General features: G+C 33.0%; 1 protein-coding gene across 1 annotated transcript in view; it reads left to right on the top strand.

Annotated features, from left to right (window-relative positions):
• Nucleotides 1-18,601, top strand: part of LOC149805302 (uncharacterized) — a 192,644-nt gene that overhangs the window by 32,761 nt on the left and 141,282 nt on the right. The window contains exons 6-12 of the mRNA XM_089933948.1: nucleotides 5,791-5,861; nucleotides 7,528-7,682; nucleotides 10,174-10,201; nucleotides 10,414-10,557; nucleotides 11,129-11,239; nucleotides 15,782-16,036; nucleotides 17,832-17,970. Of these exons, the coding sequence (XP_089790074.1) occupies nucleotides 5,791-5,861; nucleotides 7,528-7,682; nucleotides 10,174-10,201; nucleotides 10,414-10,557; nucleotides 11,129-11,239; nucleotides 15,782-16,036; nucleotides 17,832-17,970 (903 nt within the window). The remainder of the gene's footprint in view (nucleotides 1-5,790; nucleotides 5,862-7,527; nucleotides 7,683-10,173; nucleotides 10,202-10,413; nucleotides 10,558-11,128; nucleotides 11,240-15,781; nucleotides 16,037-17,831; nucleotides 17,971-18,601) is intronic.

Raw genomic sequence — 18,601 nt, 5'->3', positions numbered from 1 at the left:
AAAGTATTAAGAGTCCAGATAATAGATACCCCTCTACTATTGGCAATTTCAGCTGTCTCCAAAATTTGGCAAATATAAACTGGCGCCGGCGGTAAGGAAGACGAAAAACAGGCATACTTAAAAAAAAAACCTTCTAGACTCCTAAAATAAGTTTTGAGTAGCTGGTCACTGTATCATGATAATACTGAACTTTATCCATAAAAATAATACTTTGGTGGTTACTCAGTGCCACTTTATATAGCACTTAGTGCCTCTTGGTGCTTCTTAGTGTCACTTAGTAGTTCCTTGAGGTATTTTCTATAGCAGTCAGGTACTTCTTTCGTATGAACTGCTGTGGATTTATTTGCTTGTATGGACATATACACCATGATTGACTCTTGAGTTTCTTGAATGCAAGCTGATTAGGACCATGGCTAATTTGGCCCAAGTGACGGGTTGATTCGAACATTTGATATATTATAGGAAAAGCCATGGAATACACATACATGATTTATTTTAATAGTTATTACTGCTTTTTACATACATAGTAAGAGAATGTACAGGCTTGATTTTCAGCTTTAAATTTACGTAAGATAGTTGTAGCAAATTATTTCTATCCAAAATCAGAACAAAATATATATGATCTATATAATTCAGATTTTTTTCTCAATACAAATAAGAAAATATATATTTATGTCTTTAATTAAAAGCATTTTGAAACTTTTCATTAATCAAGCCATTGTGACCGACTTCCAACGCTATCAAACAGTAATGTACATAAATTTAATCATTGGTTTCAACTGATTGCTGATGCAAACCAGGGTTTCATTGCGACGTATTTATCCCTAAAAGATTTGGTCAAGAGTGACTGATGAGTAACACAATAGTATAATTTTTTTTTACTGTTATTTTTGAATTTGGATCTTTAAAGTAAATCTCTTTATTTGTGGACACCCAGCCGTCCCGTCCCAGAACATAGAACTGGTGTGAGCTTTAGGGGTGTAACTTCATTGATATAATGTGTTTTATGTATTAATATACATGTACTCTCTTTTTCTGGTTTTTATGTATTTCCCATATAAACAATTTTTTTTTTAAATCTGAAATTCTTATCCTTGTTTTCCTACACTTTTTTTTTTTTGCAGAAAGCTATTCAGTTGTAGGTTTCAAAGCCCGCACTCCTTTGCCTTCAGGCATTTAGATCAGTTGGACTAGTTTTCATGCATTTTCCCTTTAATTTTCAGAGTTTCTATCGTCTGGGCTTAAATTTTTAGTTTAATTTTGTTCTTACTTTTTGTCCCTTTTTGGAGTCGCTCGTATTTTGCATAGGGTTAGATTTTGTGAGAAAAATAATTTCCCCGGATTTCATCACTGCTTATACTGGCTATTTAAAAAAGACCCCATATATATATATATATATATATATATATATATATATATATATATATATATATATATATATATATATATATATACATATATATACAGATACTTAAACAAATAGTCCGCATTGATTTCTTTCAGTTAGTTGTTGTTTTAGGGTATAACGCCATTTTTCAGCACAAGATAGGCTATACTTGGTGGCCAGTATAACTGGTGGAGGAAGAACCCTGGAAAACCCAGGGAAGAACCACCGACCCACGAGAAGCTACTGGCAGGCTTTTCCACATACCCACGCAATCAGAGCCTTGGACTCGAACCCATGCAGACAGCTGAGGTGAGATGGCAGTGATATAGAACGGTGAGCGCTTAGTAATTTGCAGAACATGAATTATGTATTAAGAAAATAATTAAGGTACGTTGCTTTAAGTAAAGATTATTAAAATATGAGATAATTTGTCTTACGATGTCTTTAAAACTAGGATAATGCATGTATGATAGTGACGTGTAATATTGTATCGAATTAAATAATATATTGTGCAGGACCTTTCTCTTTTTAGTATAAAAGTTTTATTTAATGCTATTGATGTATATTACAATAGGCAGTATACATATACTGTGTACTTAAATCTAATAAATCTAACAAAGGCATAAATCTAACTATGTTGCTGCATGGATCAATTTCGTAATTTTTGTCCCAGCAATTTTAATACAATTAAATAATTTTTTCCGTACACGCATATCAAAACCACTTAACGTACAAGAGAAGTAATGAGAAATGTGAAATTTTAAAAAATTAAATGCCGCATTTAAATCTCACATGAAACTGTATCACATGGTCCGAATCAGCCGTTTATCCCGGTAATTTGGGCCGAATAAGCTTCATCCGAATCAGCCTGTTACCGAGTTTCTTATTACTGATTACAATTATGAAAGAAATAATAATAATAATAATAATAATAATAATAATAGTAATAATAATAATAATAATACCATCGATCTTATTATGCACCAGATTTTGGCTCGGTTATTTAATTTTTTGTATCTAAAGGGAGATAATACGTGTTGAAAACCTGAAGTTGGATAGCACAGTTCTCTTAGCAAATTTTCCACTGGCCAATCTAGCCTATAGAAAGTATAGTTTCACATGTATGTATCGCTTTGGAGAAAGATACATTCTAAAATCAAGAAACAAGTTCCAAGCGTGTAAACGGGGACATTTCTTCGAATCATGCTTTTTACATTGTTGTGGGTTAAATTTGTTCGTTGAAGCAAGAATTTACTTTTTTTTTTCCAAGTGGAGACGTCCTCTGTTGGAGCACAGGAGTCTGACGTGTACGAAATCTCTGACAACATGAAATCACCTTATGGGTAATATAAATGAACATTTATATTACCGATAAGGTGATTTCATGTTGTCAGATATTTCGCCGTACTTTATTGATAAGACTCCTGTGGTTGGAGGTATCCACAGTATAATGGTGTGTAATCTCGTGAATGTTCTGTTTACACCAAATACAAAGTCCCCCCCCCCCCGTTTATGTATATTCGCATGTAGTTGATTCCTGCTCAAAAAGAGTAAAAACTATTGATAACAATCAGTCACAACTTACTAGAGGACCGGTTATTGTTTGGTCATTGTGGACAAGACTGTCTCCTTTCGATACATTTTTTAAATGTAAAAATTACGTCAAAAATCATGTACTTTTTTAAACAAAGGTATTGAAGAAAGTAGTAAAGTTTCTTACAAATTTTCATACACATTAGGAACACTCCCCCATATATATATATATATATATATATATATATATAAGCTTAAACATCTACATGTAATTTAACATTAAATTTGTATAACATACTTAAACATAAATACTTTTAGCATGGTTCTCATTGTGACTAAAAAATCCAATATCTAAATGAAGCATTGATATTTATGGTGACTAGAGCTCATATAAAAGGGAAAGTGCAAGAATTTTACGTGTTATTTCAAATCCAATAGCAGCCAGGGGAACATAATTGCAGTTTTGGAAATACATATGCCTAATTCAGAAGTATATGTTGTTGTTGTTGTTGTTGTTGTAGGGTTTAATGCCATTTTTCAGCTCACGATAGGCTATACATGGCTGCCAGTATTAATAGTGGAGGAAGAACCCGGGAAAACCCCGGAAAGAACCACTGACCCACGAGAAGCTACTGGCAAGCTTTCTCACATACCCACATTAGCCGAATCCGAGACTTGAAACCACGCAGACAGAGGTGAGATGGCATGGATCCGTAACAGAGAGTGCTTTAGACCACTGGGCCACTCGGGGCCCCAGAAGTATATGGATGTGTGTGTGTGTGTGTATGCATGCATGTATGTATGTAATGAAATATGTAAAGTATGTATGCACACTACTCATGAATCTATGAAAGCAAAATTTGCTGTGCATTATTACAAATTGTTTGTCATATTGAAATTTATTGTCTGTCTGTCCAAACCGTGTCATTTTATTCCTAATAAATTATAAAATGTTTAAAACACTAGATATAATTTAAATCATGTAAATTCTGTTCAGGTTGTTTCAAGTTACAGTTGACAAATGTTCAGATGCAAACCTCAACCACTACAGTGCATCATGCAATACTTATTTGTTGTATAGGCCCTAGTACACATCACCATGTTTTATCCTTGATTTTTGGTGGACAAAACTTAATTGTCCTGCTGCCGATCACATTCATCAACTGTTATTAGCAGGCCTTGGGGTTGTATTCTGACTGAGTTTTCTTGCGTAAGATAGTTTCATAAATTGGTTGGTGTTTAATTTGTTACTTATGGCTATGATGTGAATTTTTAATAATTATTTTGGGCATGTCTTGTTGAAATTGATGTGAGGCAGGTATAGTTGCTTGAAAGTATCCAGTGAAATACAGATAGTCGGCTAGCAAGCAAAAAATAGCTACCAGTAGTGTCTAGACATGTGGCTTTATGGCAAGTAGTCTTTCCCAAGAATGGCCTGGATGGTAACTGTTTTGAATTGCATATAAAGTTGTTTAGTACACAGTGTTTTTGCAGAAGTACCAGGTAGGGAAGGACTTGTATTTATACTGTGAACATCACCTTGCATCATAAATCCTTCTAACATGAAAAATGTATGTATGACTTTAATTTTGGACTGGGGTGCATATGCTTTGTTTGCTTTCAGCTTCCACTGACTTTTTAGGTCAATATATTGATGTTTTTCTTTATTATAGATACCATAGTTTTTGAATCACTGGTGTAATCTATTTTTCTAATGAATTTTTATGTTAGGCAGGTTGATCAATTTTGTGCATAAAATTTTTCCCAAATGCCTTTCTGAAAACTGAAGATGTCTGAGTGAATGAAGCTTGCAAAATATACATGTAATAATGGTTGAAAGAGTTATTACGGCCATTATTTACAGATATGTGCAAGTTTCTTTAGTGGACATCAGTTTGTTGAAATTGACATATTATAAATGAATACAATTAAACTATCAGCACAGTTTAAGTTGTGTACTTCATTTTAATATTTGTAAAACATTGTCTTTCTTCAAAGTTTCATGTGTTGCATTAGGAATATATTGTGTTGATCCTGAATTACATGTTAATATTCATTCCCTAGATTTTCAACATTTTTTGTTACTAGAAATAGAATATTTTAAGGCAAGGCAAATGAGAAAAAGTAAATCTATTTTCACCTACAGGAAAGAGGGTCCAGTCCTGTTGAGCCTGTATTTTAAAATGCTTACTGGTAATTACTTACATTTGATATGGCAGCACACCAGAGATTGTTGACAAACACTTTTTATAACAGACTGATGTTTTTAACATGCAGTTGAAATAATTTTCATAGCTTGATACCGTAATTATCATCTTCATTTGTAACCTCATTGTTATCTCCCATGTGTAATAAAGTGATTGGTAATTCAAACATATATTAAGCTTATGTTAAGTTACAAGCAGAGATTTATATTCACCTTGTGCCACCTGGTTATGTTCTTAGATTGTATCATTGAACCAAAATTTATTTATTTAATTGATTTTGTTTAATATATAGAGGACTAATATTTTGCCTGATTCTGACTCTCAAAATATTGTTAAGAAAATAGTAAACATTGGGTCTAAACAATAAGATATCTATTGGTATAGAATCAGAGATGTGTTGATGATACAGGAAAGGCATTGTATTCTATGCTTGTACTATATACTTGACTGATAAATCTGCTGAGATATTTATTCTCATTACTGATGAGAACCTCGAAAAATACAGATCTTGTTACTGAGAAAATTTGTCGCTCTAAGTTCTAATGTCCATATCAAATGAAACATGTAGCTATGAATAGCAGATTTATTCATGAAATGTCTAAAGTAAAGTCATATCATCTTGCCAAATGTTATGTTTACATGAATTTTATTTGTTACTCATAGAAATGTTCAGCGAGAGAGATATGAATGTGCATCGGGGTGGTCCAGTAAAGGAACAGAAACATGTCCATATCGTAAGTAATTAATCAGAGAAGAAAACTAGTCTGTAATACATTTATGTGATATCTAATTTAAAAGTTATAAATCTGATACTAAATCACAAATAACATGCAGATTTTCATTGGTGTTTTAAGGGAGTACACATTCTTTTAAAATACGTTTGCATTGGAGACCCTTTCTTCTTTATAGTCTTGTACTTTCTCTCTCTCTCATTTTCTCATGGGCCTCTTACCAATTATTTCACCAAGTTAAGCATTAATTTTGTCTAATGATACATTAACAGTATCATAGTGGTATAATGGGTTCCAACTACAGCATTTTTATTCCAATTTGAATGAAATTTTCATCACATATTTTGAAATTGTCATTTACCATGTTTATCGTTAAGGAGAGATATACATATCATACAAAATTATAGGTAGAGTCTTCCAATTAGTATTCAGAGCAATCTTCATGTTTGTCCAAATGGTCAATTACCATTGTTAAATTTGGCTTAGTTAGGATGTTGGCCATTCTTCAGCCTCCTTAGGACTGTAACAAGACTGGTCTGTTAAGACTTTGTCAGGAGGACTGAGGATTATGTGGAAATTCAGCTGATCATGCCCTGGGACTCTTGGAACGATATATCATTCAGGCTAAAAATTAAACTGTGTGAAATTTGCAAGATGGTTTAGCTCTAGTTAGTTAGGAATGGAGGCTACCATTACAAGAAAGATGCATGGACCTGAATGCAGTCCTTTCTTGGAGTTTGTGGAATTATAAAAACTTTGAAGAAAAATGTGAGATATGGCCCATTGTAAACATTTTAGACTGACTTGACACTTCTTATTCAGACTTCAAAAACTACCAAAGTGAATTTAAGAACAATATCACAGGGCATTTTCTTGTTCATATATGCCTCTACAAATCCTATAAAATGATCATGCTTCTGAATGAAATTATACTAATTGTTTAAAAGTTTTCATAATCAGAAAATCAAGCCACTTTAGGAAATGAAAATTAAAACAGTAATCAGAATCACTCACTTTGGAAGAAATATAGGTCACTTTCACTTATTTGGTACAGTGCTTTCAGTTCCATATGATATAATTGTTTTCACTCTAATAGTAATACTGTGGGATCACAGATATTCCTGAATGTTAATTGTGTCATATGGCAGGCACCAGGCACCATGGAGCTAATTTATCATTGCATTATTTGGGTACAATGCAATCATGCTCTTGATATGAACAATACAATCACATGGATTTGGGATATCTTTAATTTTGTTTTGCTTTATACATGTTTCTTTTGCATTTATAATATGGTATTAATGCAGTTTTGATGAAACATTTGGTACATATGGGAGTCTTTTACCTTTCAATGCCAATGGCAAGAAACAAATTGCAGACATAGCTCAATTCTATTAATTGTAGTGTTTCCTCTTTTTAAGAAAAAATAAATGCTCCTTAAATTAATGAAGACCCCTACATTGCAACCTCTTTTAATGTCAGATATGAATTTCCAACAATATTTTCAAACTTGCTTTAATATGAAAATGATGTGATATCAGGATGAGCTATAATCTTTATTCTTAACAAATAGGATTTAGTCAATAAGGCTGATTGCATGCACATGATGTTTCCTTGATATCATACAATATTAATTGTTTATATTTTTATTCTGAATCTTTGTTTTTAGCTCTCTGTGGATACTACTCCCCAGTGACAGACCCAGGAGCTTGTAATATAAACACTGGTTGTAGAGTCGCCACAAAAAGTGAAACAATCTGCCAGAGTGGCGGAACATGTTCATCCCCCAACAGCTGTGTTAACTGTAACCATGGTCACTTTGTTGTATGTATATTGTGTGGGGGTGTGTGTGTATATATATATATATATATATATATATATATATATATATATATATATATATATATATATATATATATTGTTACAAGCCAGGGGTCTTTACTTGACCGAGCGGTTGTCAAAACCCTGGCACGATTCTTGCTAGAAGTCATAAGTTTACCCCAACTTTCCAAAGACTTCCATACAACTTCAATTATAAATTAGAAAGCCCAACGTGTTCATTCTAAACATAACTTTTACTCTAATCAAGGCACGACCACAGATAAAACAACCTGCCAAATATCTTTCAACCGCACATCTGCATGGTTTCTCTTCATCAGGTTTCCGCACCATCATCTGTTCATGCCGTAGAAACTATCTGAGTATCCCCTAACACTGGGAACTATTTTAACTCTGCCACATAGGCCAGTCAGTGCATGCTTTCCAGGCACATTTTGCCAATATAACTGCATCCCATTTGCCACCATGGAGACATAAATGGTATCTGCTGAGTCCCTTGGTATTTATTCCTTTTTGTAAGTTACCAGTTTCCTACCGTAAATACCACCAATGTACACCACTAGATTTTAATATGGACTATGTTACTCCAGGGACATTCATTCAGTTTTGGCCTGAATTCACTACTAGTGCACCATGACATCATGGAAACTCACTGACACTTCACTCCATGACTTTTCCTGCTAGTAATTGGCTAATTATTTTGGGCTAGGGATATTTCCATTGCGCCGAATTTCAATAATCACACAAGTAATCGCACAAATCTAAGAATTCCTTAAAATTGGGTGCCATAACTAAATGCACATACTCCAACTTTATTATAATATATATATATATATATATATATATATATATATATATATATATATATATATATATATATATATATATATATATATTTTGTACTTGATGATGCTTCAGCAAATATGTACAATGTATAATTAAAACTATAACATAATTCTGCAGTGTATACCTGCCTGACAAGTTTCTTTTAAAAGTGGTTGTCTTAAATACACTCTTTTATTTTGAGTTCCTAAATACAATGCAGAAGAATACATGACTCCTTAATAATCACCAAGTGATCTTGAAAGACACATTTTACAAGTCCTAGAAAAGGGCTTATAATGCAGGCTTGGCAGTATATGTATGGAAAGGTACATACATAAATAATACATACTTAAAGATGATTGAGTTACAATAGATGTCTTTTTAAACACAGATAAAATTAATAAATACATGTAAATAAATCGATATGTAAAATAAATAAGAACATTATGCTTGTCAAGCTTTGATTTCATGAACTAAACATCTCTGTATCAATGCATTAAAAATTCATGTTTCTTACAGATGTTAGCCAGAGCATAGTTGTGGTCAAATGTAGTTATCCTTGCTTCCATATCCATAGTATAGTCGTGGTCAAATGTAGTTATCCTTGCTTCCATATCCATAGTATAGTCGTGTTCAAATGTAGTTATCCTTGCTTCCATATCCATGGTATAGTTGTGTTCAAATGTAGTTATCCTTGCTTCCATATCCATGGTATAGTTGTGTTCAGATGTAGTTATCCTTGCTTCCATATCCATAGTATAGTTGTGGTCAAATGTAGTTATCCTTGCTTCCATATCCATAGTATAGTTGTGGTCAAATGTAGTTATCCTTGCTTCCATATCCATGGTATAGTTGCGTCCAAATGTAGTTATCCTTGCTTCCATATCCATAGCATAGTTGTGTTCAAATGTAGTTATCCTTGCTTCCATATCCATAGCATAGTTGTGTTCAAATGTAGTTATCCTTGCTTCCATATCCATAGTATAGTTGTGTCCAAATGTAGTTATCCTTGCTTCCATATCCATAGTATAGTTGTGTTCAAATGTAGTTATCCTTGCTTACATATCCATAGTATAGTTGTGTCCAAATGTAGTTATCCTTGCTTCCATTATATGGACCTCATACTATTTATAATTTATACTTGAGTATTAATAGTAAAGAGGGATTGAAAAGATGAATCTTAGAATACCAATGTAGTATAATTATGAATATTTGTATTTATTTTGTTTTAAAGATCTGGATGAATTGGATTACAAACAACTACAAATAATCTCCTTTCATCCCCAGTCTTTCCATCTATGTATCTATGGCCACACCCTCAGATATGTAGTATTTTGGGCAGTTGTGCTTAAGCACACTCTTGGGTGTGGACAGAACCAATAGACATGCCTTTTTTGAAATACTAAGAGAGGTCTTTTACTGGCACACTATGTGACTCTTCCAACGTAGGGGCTGCCATTTAACTTCCCCATCCATCAGACAGTGCACTATTAAGTATCATTTCTGCCAGTGATGTTTGGAAAGCTTGCACCCGTTTGGATTTAAACTTGGGCCTTTTGGCAGAAGAAGGCAGTGTACTAACCACTTAATCACCCCCCACATATTTAGGAAACCCTCTATTTCATGTTATTTTTTTAAATTTCATTTTCAGAATCGAGGCTCCTGGGGTTATTGCTCATGTAAGTACATCCATGTCAATATTTAAATTTTAAAAAAATCGAAAGCTTCATAGCTGACTTTAAGCCTTTACTCACACATGGTCACACATAAAAACTGTAATTAATGATTTTAGTTTAATGCCATACATTGGTTACTCTTTAAAAAATTTCTTTAGTCTGTGTGTATTGGTATAAATTGTCTGTCTTAACCTATGTCTTTTTCATTTTTACAGTGTGTCAACAGATTGCACATTGTAACTACGCAGATTGTACTGTATACGGGGACAGCCGGTGTAAATACTGTGAGGGTGAATATACAGAACTGTATGGACATTATGCTTACACTCGATTCAGAGACAACGGACTATCTTGTCAATGTAGGTATCAGCTTGTCATGTTAATAACATTCTTTGCTTGACGTCTTTGGTTTTTATCATTGTGGGTCATATTCAGAATGAATAGCATTTGACTTGAGATCCATGGGAAAAGGAGACATGACAGTATACTATCTAACATGCCTTATTCAATAAAAAGAATGAATAGCATTTTCCATGGGAAAAGGATGCATGACAGTATACTATCTAACATGCCTTATTCAATAAAAAAAGCATTTGTAAACATTTCAGAGAATGTTTCTGATTTGCTTTAAACCAGTTTAGAGGATAATCTTCAAGTGTGTCAGACTACAGAATGACCAAGGAAAATGAAATAAGAGCATATTAGACCTAATGACTACTCATGACAGATATATGGGCATGTAAACTATCCAGCGAATGAAACTTCAAATATACTTATTCCATCCAAACAAATTTGCATTGGTCAAAAAACACTTATTCATGTACTTGTATTGTTGTAAAAAGAAGCATAATTTTGCTTAAGTATTTGCCTTGAAAGTATAAGTAAAAATAAAGGTTAGAAATATCCTGTGTGATATACAATATTTTTCAGTGGCATGCTCATGGCGTTCTGGAAGCAGATGTTTTCCAGGAAACTGTTCAGACACGACTTTAGCATCATGTCTTTGTGCTCCTGGTTATTCTGGTGCAGATTGTGCAACAAGTAAGATTAATTTTACGGCTATCCAATTTCTATTTTAATTCCCTTCCTACTGTTATTTTGAATGATCAGACTTAATGAGATGTTATTGTTGCAACACTTTCAATCATTTGAGGAGAAACGCCTTTCTCTATGTCATTTTTGGCTCATTTGTTCATATGAAGAACTGAGATTTTGGTATAGACCTGTTGTCATCATGCATCACCAGTAGTCCATTCACGATTGCTATTTGTCTTTTAGCAACCTATCAAAACTGATCTTAAGAAATTGTAACACACAGTATCACTTGTTACTGATGTATGGGTTAGTGCATGTAAAATTAGATAGAAGAAAAATTAAACACCTTCTCAAAATTGGCTTGACAGATTGAACCATGTTATTAATATTATATCTTTTGGTACAGATAAAACCAATTCTCCATCAACTATTAGTAAACATGGATGAATTTTTAGTTCTTAAAAAAATAATAAAAATGTGGCTTTATAGGCTTAAAGGTGAGGTGGGTGGAGGGAAGGTACTATAAGAGTCATATTTGCCATAGGCAATATGTTTGTTCTTTTTTCAACAAATAAATTAATTTGACATACAGTTTGATTGTTTACGAAAATAAGAGGCTAAGATTACCATCAAAGTAGAGATGGTCGGATTAAAAGGCCTGTTTTGTCCAAATGTTGTTAAGAGGCATCTTTAAGGAAGAATCAGATTCAAGTTTGTGGTATAATATTATATCTCCAACACACTCAACTTATTTCCGCTTTAAAAGAGAATATTCTTGCATTAATGCCTTTCAGATGTGAAAATATTTTGGCAATCCACTATTAAATATGGTCTCAATTACAGCTTTTAGCAAACTTACCAACATACTATTTTATTGGTCAACTACATGCATATATAAATTTAATTAGTAACTGAATTAAGTATATATACCTAAATGTGTATAAATTGCTTAAAAATCAAGTTTGACTGAAATTTATATTTGTATATAGTTTCTACACAGTAATAGAACTGATTAAAATGAAATCATACATTTTGCAAACTGGCAGAGTAAACATAAAGCGATATGTGCAAGATACAGAATATTTGAACAGAATTGCTAAACAAGTAAATTGGTACATCACATGGATTATAATAAATTTTATTCATGGGAATGATGCAACAATTAGGTACAGCATGACCCTGCTAAAACATGATAGTTGTGGTTTCGAGAGGCTGTGTAATGCTAGTGTCTTATTATTGGATTATTCAGATTATCGTTAGTACAAAAAAGGATATAAAATTGTGTATTGAACTGCAACATGGAATAACTGATTTGTTATGTGTGTGTGTGTGTGTGTGTAAGAGTGGATTTTGTACTCATGAGTGATGTAGTGATGTTTGGGCAGTTGTATTTGCAAAAGTATGTACCATAGCAACTAGTGCAGGTGATGTATGTAGGTAGAAAGCTCTTAAGATAACAGACTTAATACCTTGTCAATATGATGCCTTTTTTCCTATGTATATATATATATATATATATATATATATATATACTCTTGATCTCTTTCATATTTCAAATTACAACTTTCATTGTATGGAAGATAGACAATAATTTATATTCTCAGGCTCTGTCTCATGTATCTTCAAAGAATAACAAACAGACTCATTGGACTAAATACGTTGAAGCATACTTCAGTTAGCATATACAGTGGTCCCCATTTTATATGGCCACCCCTTCTGCACAGGGAAAGAGGTATAAAAAGGGTGGCCTTTTCAGAGGAGGACTATATTTGTGACAAGTATTTGTATGTAGTAAGAAACCTACAAATAACTTCAAAGCATTTAATATCGTCGTTTAAAAGTAGCACAAATTGTTAAAAGGTTCCTCTTGTCTTAAGAACTGGCTTATTTCAAGCTCTTATTGTTAAGTGTGAAATGTAAGTAGGGTATTGTTGACATGTGCATGGCAAAACCCTTCAAACATATCATTTAAATCTTGGTACAGACATTGTTTGGCTTTTTAAATAATTCTCTTTACATTTACTCCATTTTGTCACTGCCTCAGAATATTCTCCATATCTGTTACTATGTTGTATATTTGAGTCTTTCCCAACATAAAATGTTTCCGCAACTCTCCACATTGTTGTAAAGTCGAATATCTTTTACTTTTTCTTCTAAAGTAATAATTCTCAATTTATATGATGACATGTTAAAGTTTTGTAATATTTATTCCCATGATGGTAATTGTTCAGTACTGATTCTTATTTATGCAGATGAAACTTTTGTGGCATCGACAAAATGCCTTGTTTATAAAGGAATTATAATTTTTCGGTCTGTGTCTGGTACACTGTTTTGTTCAAGGTTAATTTGTCTCTGTGTGTTAATCCACAAAATCAATATTTCTCCTATGCTGATTTTGTTCTGATCCTGACAATTACGTCCAGTTGTAATCATCAAAGAAAAAAACTTGACCACTGCGTGAAGCCAAAAACTTGATCACAACATTGTTGACCACATTTCATTGAAACTATCAATGTTAATGATATAATATTAATGTTAGTGGTACATGTAGCCAACACTTCTTTCAGTAACTAAAACAAAACATCAAGGAAACAGACATTGGTAAAGATAATTGGATTACTTACATTACTGTATGAATTAAATATTGGTTCTGGACACATTAAAATAAAACATGGCACCTTGTGAGTGGTAAATTGTACATTTTTGCACAAATATGCTGGCCACTGGTTGATTTAGCAGGATGGCCATTCTTGAGGGTTTCTTTTGAACACAAACTCATTGGCACTTAGGGATTCTAGACCTAAATAGTGGGTGGCCGATTGTCAGGGGACTGTTCATGAGATGAGAGGGATCACTGTATTATGCATGAAACATACACAATATTTGACAGTGTATTTTATAATAGATTTTTCAAATGCATGTCCTGTGGAATAAGTGGCTAGATCCTTATTGATGAATTTTACTGCATATACATAAAGCCTTCCATGGCTACATATGAGCAGAGTTGCATACAGATTCATTCTTGTCTGATGCGTTTGGGTCAGAGGTATTTAACATCTTCATATAACCTATTTGTTTGAGTGGATAAAGTTTGTGAAATTAGATGGGACTGCATGTCAGAAGCAAAGAATAAAAGTCATGAACCCTGTGAACTAGGAACCTTCATATGAAAGCTTTTTTTCCCCACAGCATGAAAAGGATATATCCCATAATTCTTTTGGTGCAGTTGCAGCTCTTGGTGTAAAAATTATACTATGAGTAGTGATTGCAATGCTTTGTGTAATAAGATTATGAGTAGTGATTGCAATGGTTTGTGTAATAAGATTATGAGTAGTGATTGCAATGCTTTGTGTAATAAGATTATGAGTAGTGATTGCAATGCTGTTTGTAATAAGATTATGAGTAGTGATTGCAATGCTTTGTGTAATAAGATTATGAGTAGTGATTGCAATGCTTTGTGTAATAAGATTATGAGTAGTGATTGCAATGCTTTGTGTAATAAGATTATGAGTAGTGATTGCAACACTCAATAATACATCAAGACTTGAAGTATAACCATTTAAACACCTCATAGAACATAAAGACATTAGCCTTAGTATTTGCAACACTGAGTGAAACATCATGACATTCCTGGACTACCTGATATTTGTCATGTTCTTTATTAAAATTTAAGTAAAAGATCTGGTCTTGTTTACAACTTAGAATGTTTTAGAAAGAACCTTTTACCCTCATCCTGGTCCATTTTTGTTGACTTAGGTTTTTATATTACGGTTGTTTACAACAGAATTATTTATTTCTATATTAACATCTGTGGTGGAATCAGTATTTTAGTTGTGTTCAGTTAAAATTTGAGAGGATTTATTTCTTCAAATTATTCGTTGGAATTACAAAGTACTCATTGATACTTTTGGACTAAATCACTATTTTGGTTTATTGAGAATTCATTCAGGGTCATTCAGGATTATATCATTGTGATACATCAAGATTGTTAGCACATCAATCTATTCCAGACTATTGGTACATCAGCACATTCAGGATTGGAATTCATTCAGAACACCACTAGAATTCATATGGAATACTCTATACCTTTGGACTTGTGATAGAACATTTAGGACTATTTAGAATTTAAATTACAATACTGTAAGTTAATTTTAAATTTTTACTTTGCATTCTAGAGAAATAAATATTTGTTGAATTTTACAAAACTTGTTGGTTTTTGCTCATTTCTGTTACTTAGTTTAAGAGTCATAACAAAACATAATCATTGCAACACCTAGTTAAACATCATGACATTAAACATATAGGTTGCGACGCTTCACAAAATGTCAAGACAATAAGCTTAACTATTGGAACTCTTAATGCAGTTATTATTACATACAGCATTTTGATAACACCGTGTGCACCTTGTGCAATAAGTTCCTGATTCATTATGAGTGTCTTCATCTTTTAAGTACTCGAGAGCTAAACTATTAGCCTACCACCACCTCCTTGAATCCAGAAAAATTCAATGTGTAGTCCTCATGTAATATGAATGGTTACATTTTTCAGTTGATATAAATCCAGATATTTTAAACACGGAGATGACATTTGAATTCATCGATAACACAACCACAGAAAAGGAGATCATTGAAGGAGAAGATGGACATATCTCGTGGACAAGCCTGAATGTATTTACTGAGGTTATTGCTACAGTTAAAGCAGCTTTCAAGCAAAACTTCACATATTCTCCACCAGATTACATCAATAGAGATAAAACACGAGCTGGAATTATTAGAATGTCACTTAGTCTTTACTTATACAGAGGTAAGTATCATAATTGTGTTGATTAGCAAATTTATTCTTTGTGTGCTTTAAGTCTGTATATTTTATATATAATTGTGCTTATTATATGCTCATTTTTTTCTTCATTATCTTTACATTGTCAGAATGTGCAATATTTTATGATATTGCCCTCACATGCACTACATATTGCACTCACATGTGCCTAGTAGTGTAGTAAGAACTACTTTGTAAACAAATCATGTACACTCATGTAGTAGGCACTCTAAGTTTGGTTGATTAAATTTGTTTCTGAATGAACTAAAGCAGATGTTTTGTGGACTGCCACATACCAGCTGCTTTGCCACATTCCGCATTAACTTATTTGATATAATGTTTTAGATTTAGGCTAGCTATAGACACCAGACAGGGTCCTTACAAATAATATGCAAGTGACAAGCATAAACTGTCTTCTTTAGCTGGTAATAAGAATGGCAAATAATAAACTTACAGTTTTACATCCTGAATTTCCTCAAAAAGCTTGATTACACATTTCAAAATTGTACTTCAATTTCAACTATATTCCAAGTATAATTACATCCTCCTTACTGCATTCAAAATTAAATAAACATTATACTCCATAGCATCTTTTTGATAATTGCAATTGAAAGATTTCATATTTTTCCCACATCATGATTTCAAACATTCACTGACAGAACAGAAACACACTTGCAGATGTCAACACTCTGCACCGTAGCTGCTGAAATCTGATGTACTTCACATAGAATTGGCACTGATAAATCCAGTCAGTAATCACGAAATTTTTAGAATCGACAGAAATACCGAAATCTATTCATTTCAGGTCAGATGGAAAAGCTATTGCATTCATTCACAATATGACTCCAGATTTTAATTTTAAGTAGACCTAAATGCCATTTTCTTTCGAAAGTTATGTCTAGTGCATGACTAAGTTCAAATTTATCTGGGCTGAGTTAAGTGTGCATTAATAATGTTGTTGTGTAATGATGAATCTGCACTTGTGTATTTAGTTTGGAATATGGCATACATTTAGTTACTTATGTTTCTTGTAGTGTATTTTTGTTGATATAGTTAAGCCTTAGGTAGAATAAGAAAATGAGCATATAATAAAAAGGTTACTGCTTTTGTATGGGAAAATATGAACTCATTTTGTTGGATGGATATACTGCACTCCCAAGGTCATGCAGTATTCCATAAAAAAAAACTTGTTCATATTTTCCCATACAAATGCAGTAACCTATAATTATTTCTTAATAAAAAAACCCAACAAGACATATAGTCTTGTGTTAAAATTTTATGGTTATTCTGCCATTATTACACTATTTCGGGTATATTTTTGTACAGATTCTCTTTCATTGAGGGGGGCCCTGAGTGGCCGAGTGGTCTAAAGCGCTCTCCGTTATGGATCACTGCCATCTCACCTCTGTCTGCGTGGGTTCGAGTCTAGGATTCGGCCAATGTGGGTATGTGAGAAAGCTTGCCAGTAGCTTCTCGTGGGTCGGTGGTTCTTCCCGGGGTTTTCCCAGGTTCTTCCTCCACCATTAATACTGGCAGCCATGCATAGCCTATCGTGTGCTGAAAAATGGCGTTAAACCCCACAACAACAACAACAACTTTCATTGAGATTTTCATCAATTTAAATCTTGCATCAGAAGTTTGCTTGTTTTGATTTTCCAAATTTTTAATTAGTTAAATACAACTAGGTTCTGATTACTGTAAACAACCAACATGATTGAAGTATTGATTTCCAAGTGCTTGATTTATTCATACAAAGGTTTACAATGAATATATTTTTAAACAGATAACTTACAGAAAGAGATATACCTGTATTCATCATGTGCCCCTGACAGAGCTGAAAGTTATATCTGCTACCTACAAGAGTCCTTGGATGAAAAAAGTTCAAAGTGGAAAAGTTATCTTAGTTTTGACCACAAGGACATGTAAGCTACTTCAGATTGTTTTCTTAAAGACACAGTCAATATTTAATGTCAAAGAGATCCTTTGAAATATTTTTCTTAAATCAAGATATATTTTATAACTTTCAATTATTAACATAACAACATTGGGACTTGTCATTCTAGTATATGATGACTGAACTTCCCAACCTGCTGATCATGAAATAGCTACTATATAACTTTTCATTATGAAACTTCTTTGGATCTGTAAAATAAACATTGTAACAGACAGAGAAAACAGACAGAGAAAATATCTTTAATTGTTATCCTCATTATTGATACTTCATATTTCAGTCCTATACAAAATGTGGGGGAACTTATAATTAGGAAATGCAAGATTCTAAAATGTCTTCTTTAATACATTACCCTATCATAATAATTTAGGAATGCTACTACTATCTCACAAATCCATCCCTCCCAGATACTACTTTTTGCTAAAGCGAGCTAAAAGTTGTCTGCTGACCTATGTGATGGTCGGTCAAAGTTATCTTCACTTAGGCATGAGACTTGGTGGCAAAGCCTAAGAATACATCAGTACTACTTCCACTCATACCAAGAAGCATGCTGTTGTCATGAGAGACCTCACAAAAGCCAAAAGCCACATGGAACATATACT

This window comes from Sinohyriopsis cumingii, chromosome 2 (assembly GCF_028554795.1).
Source record: "Sinohyriopsis cumingii isolate HCF-2022 chromosome 2, ASM2855479v2, whole genome shotgun sequence".
In the NCBI taxonomy this organism is placed as follows: Eukaryota; Metazoa; Mollusca; class Bivalvia; order Unionida; family Unionidae; genus Sinohyriopsis; species Sinohyriopsis cumingii.
The sequence above is the reverse complement of the archived record's forward strand: the minus strand, read 5'-3'. Positions and strand labels throughout refer to the sequence as shown.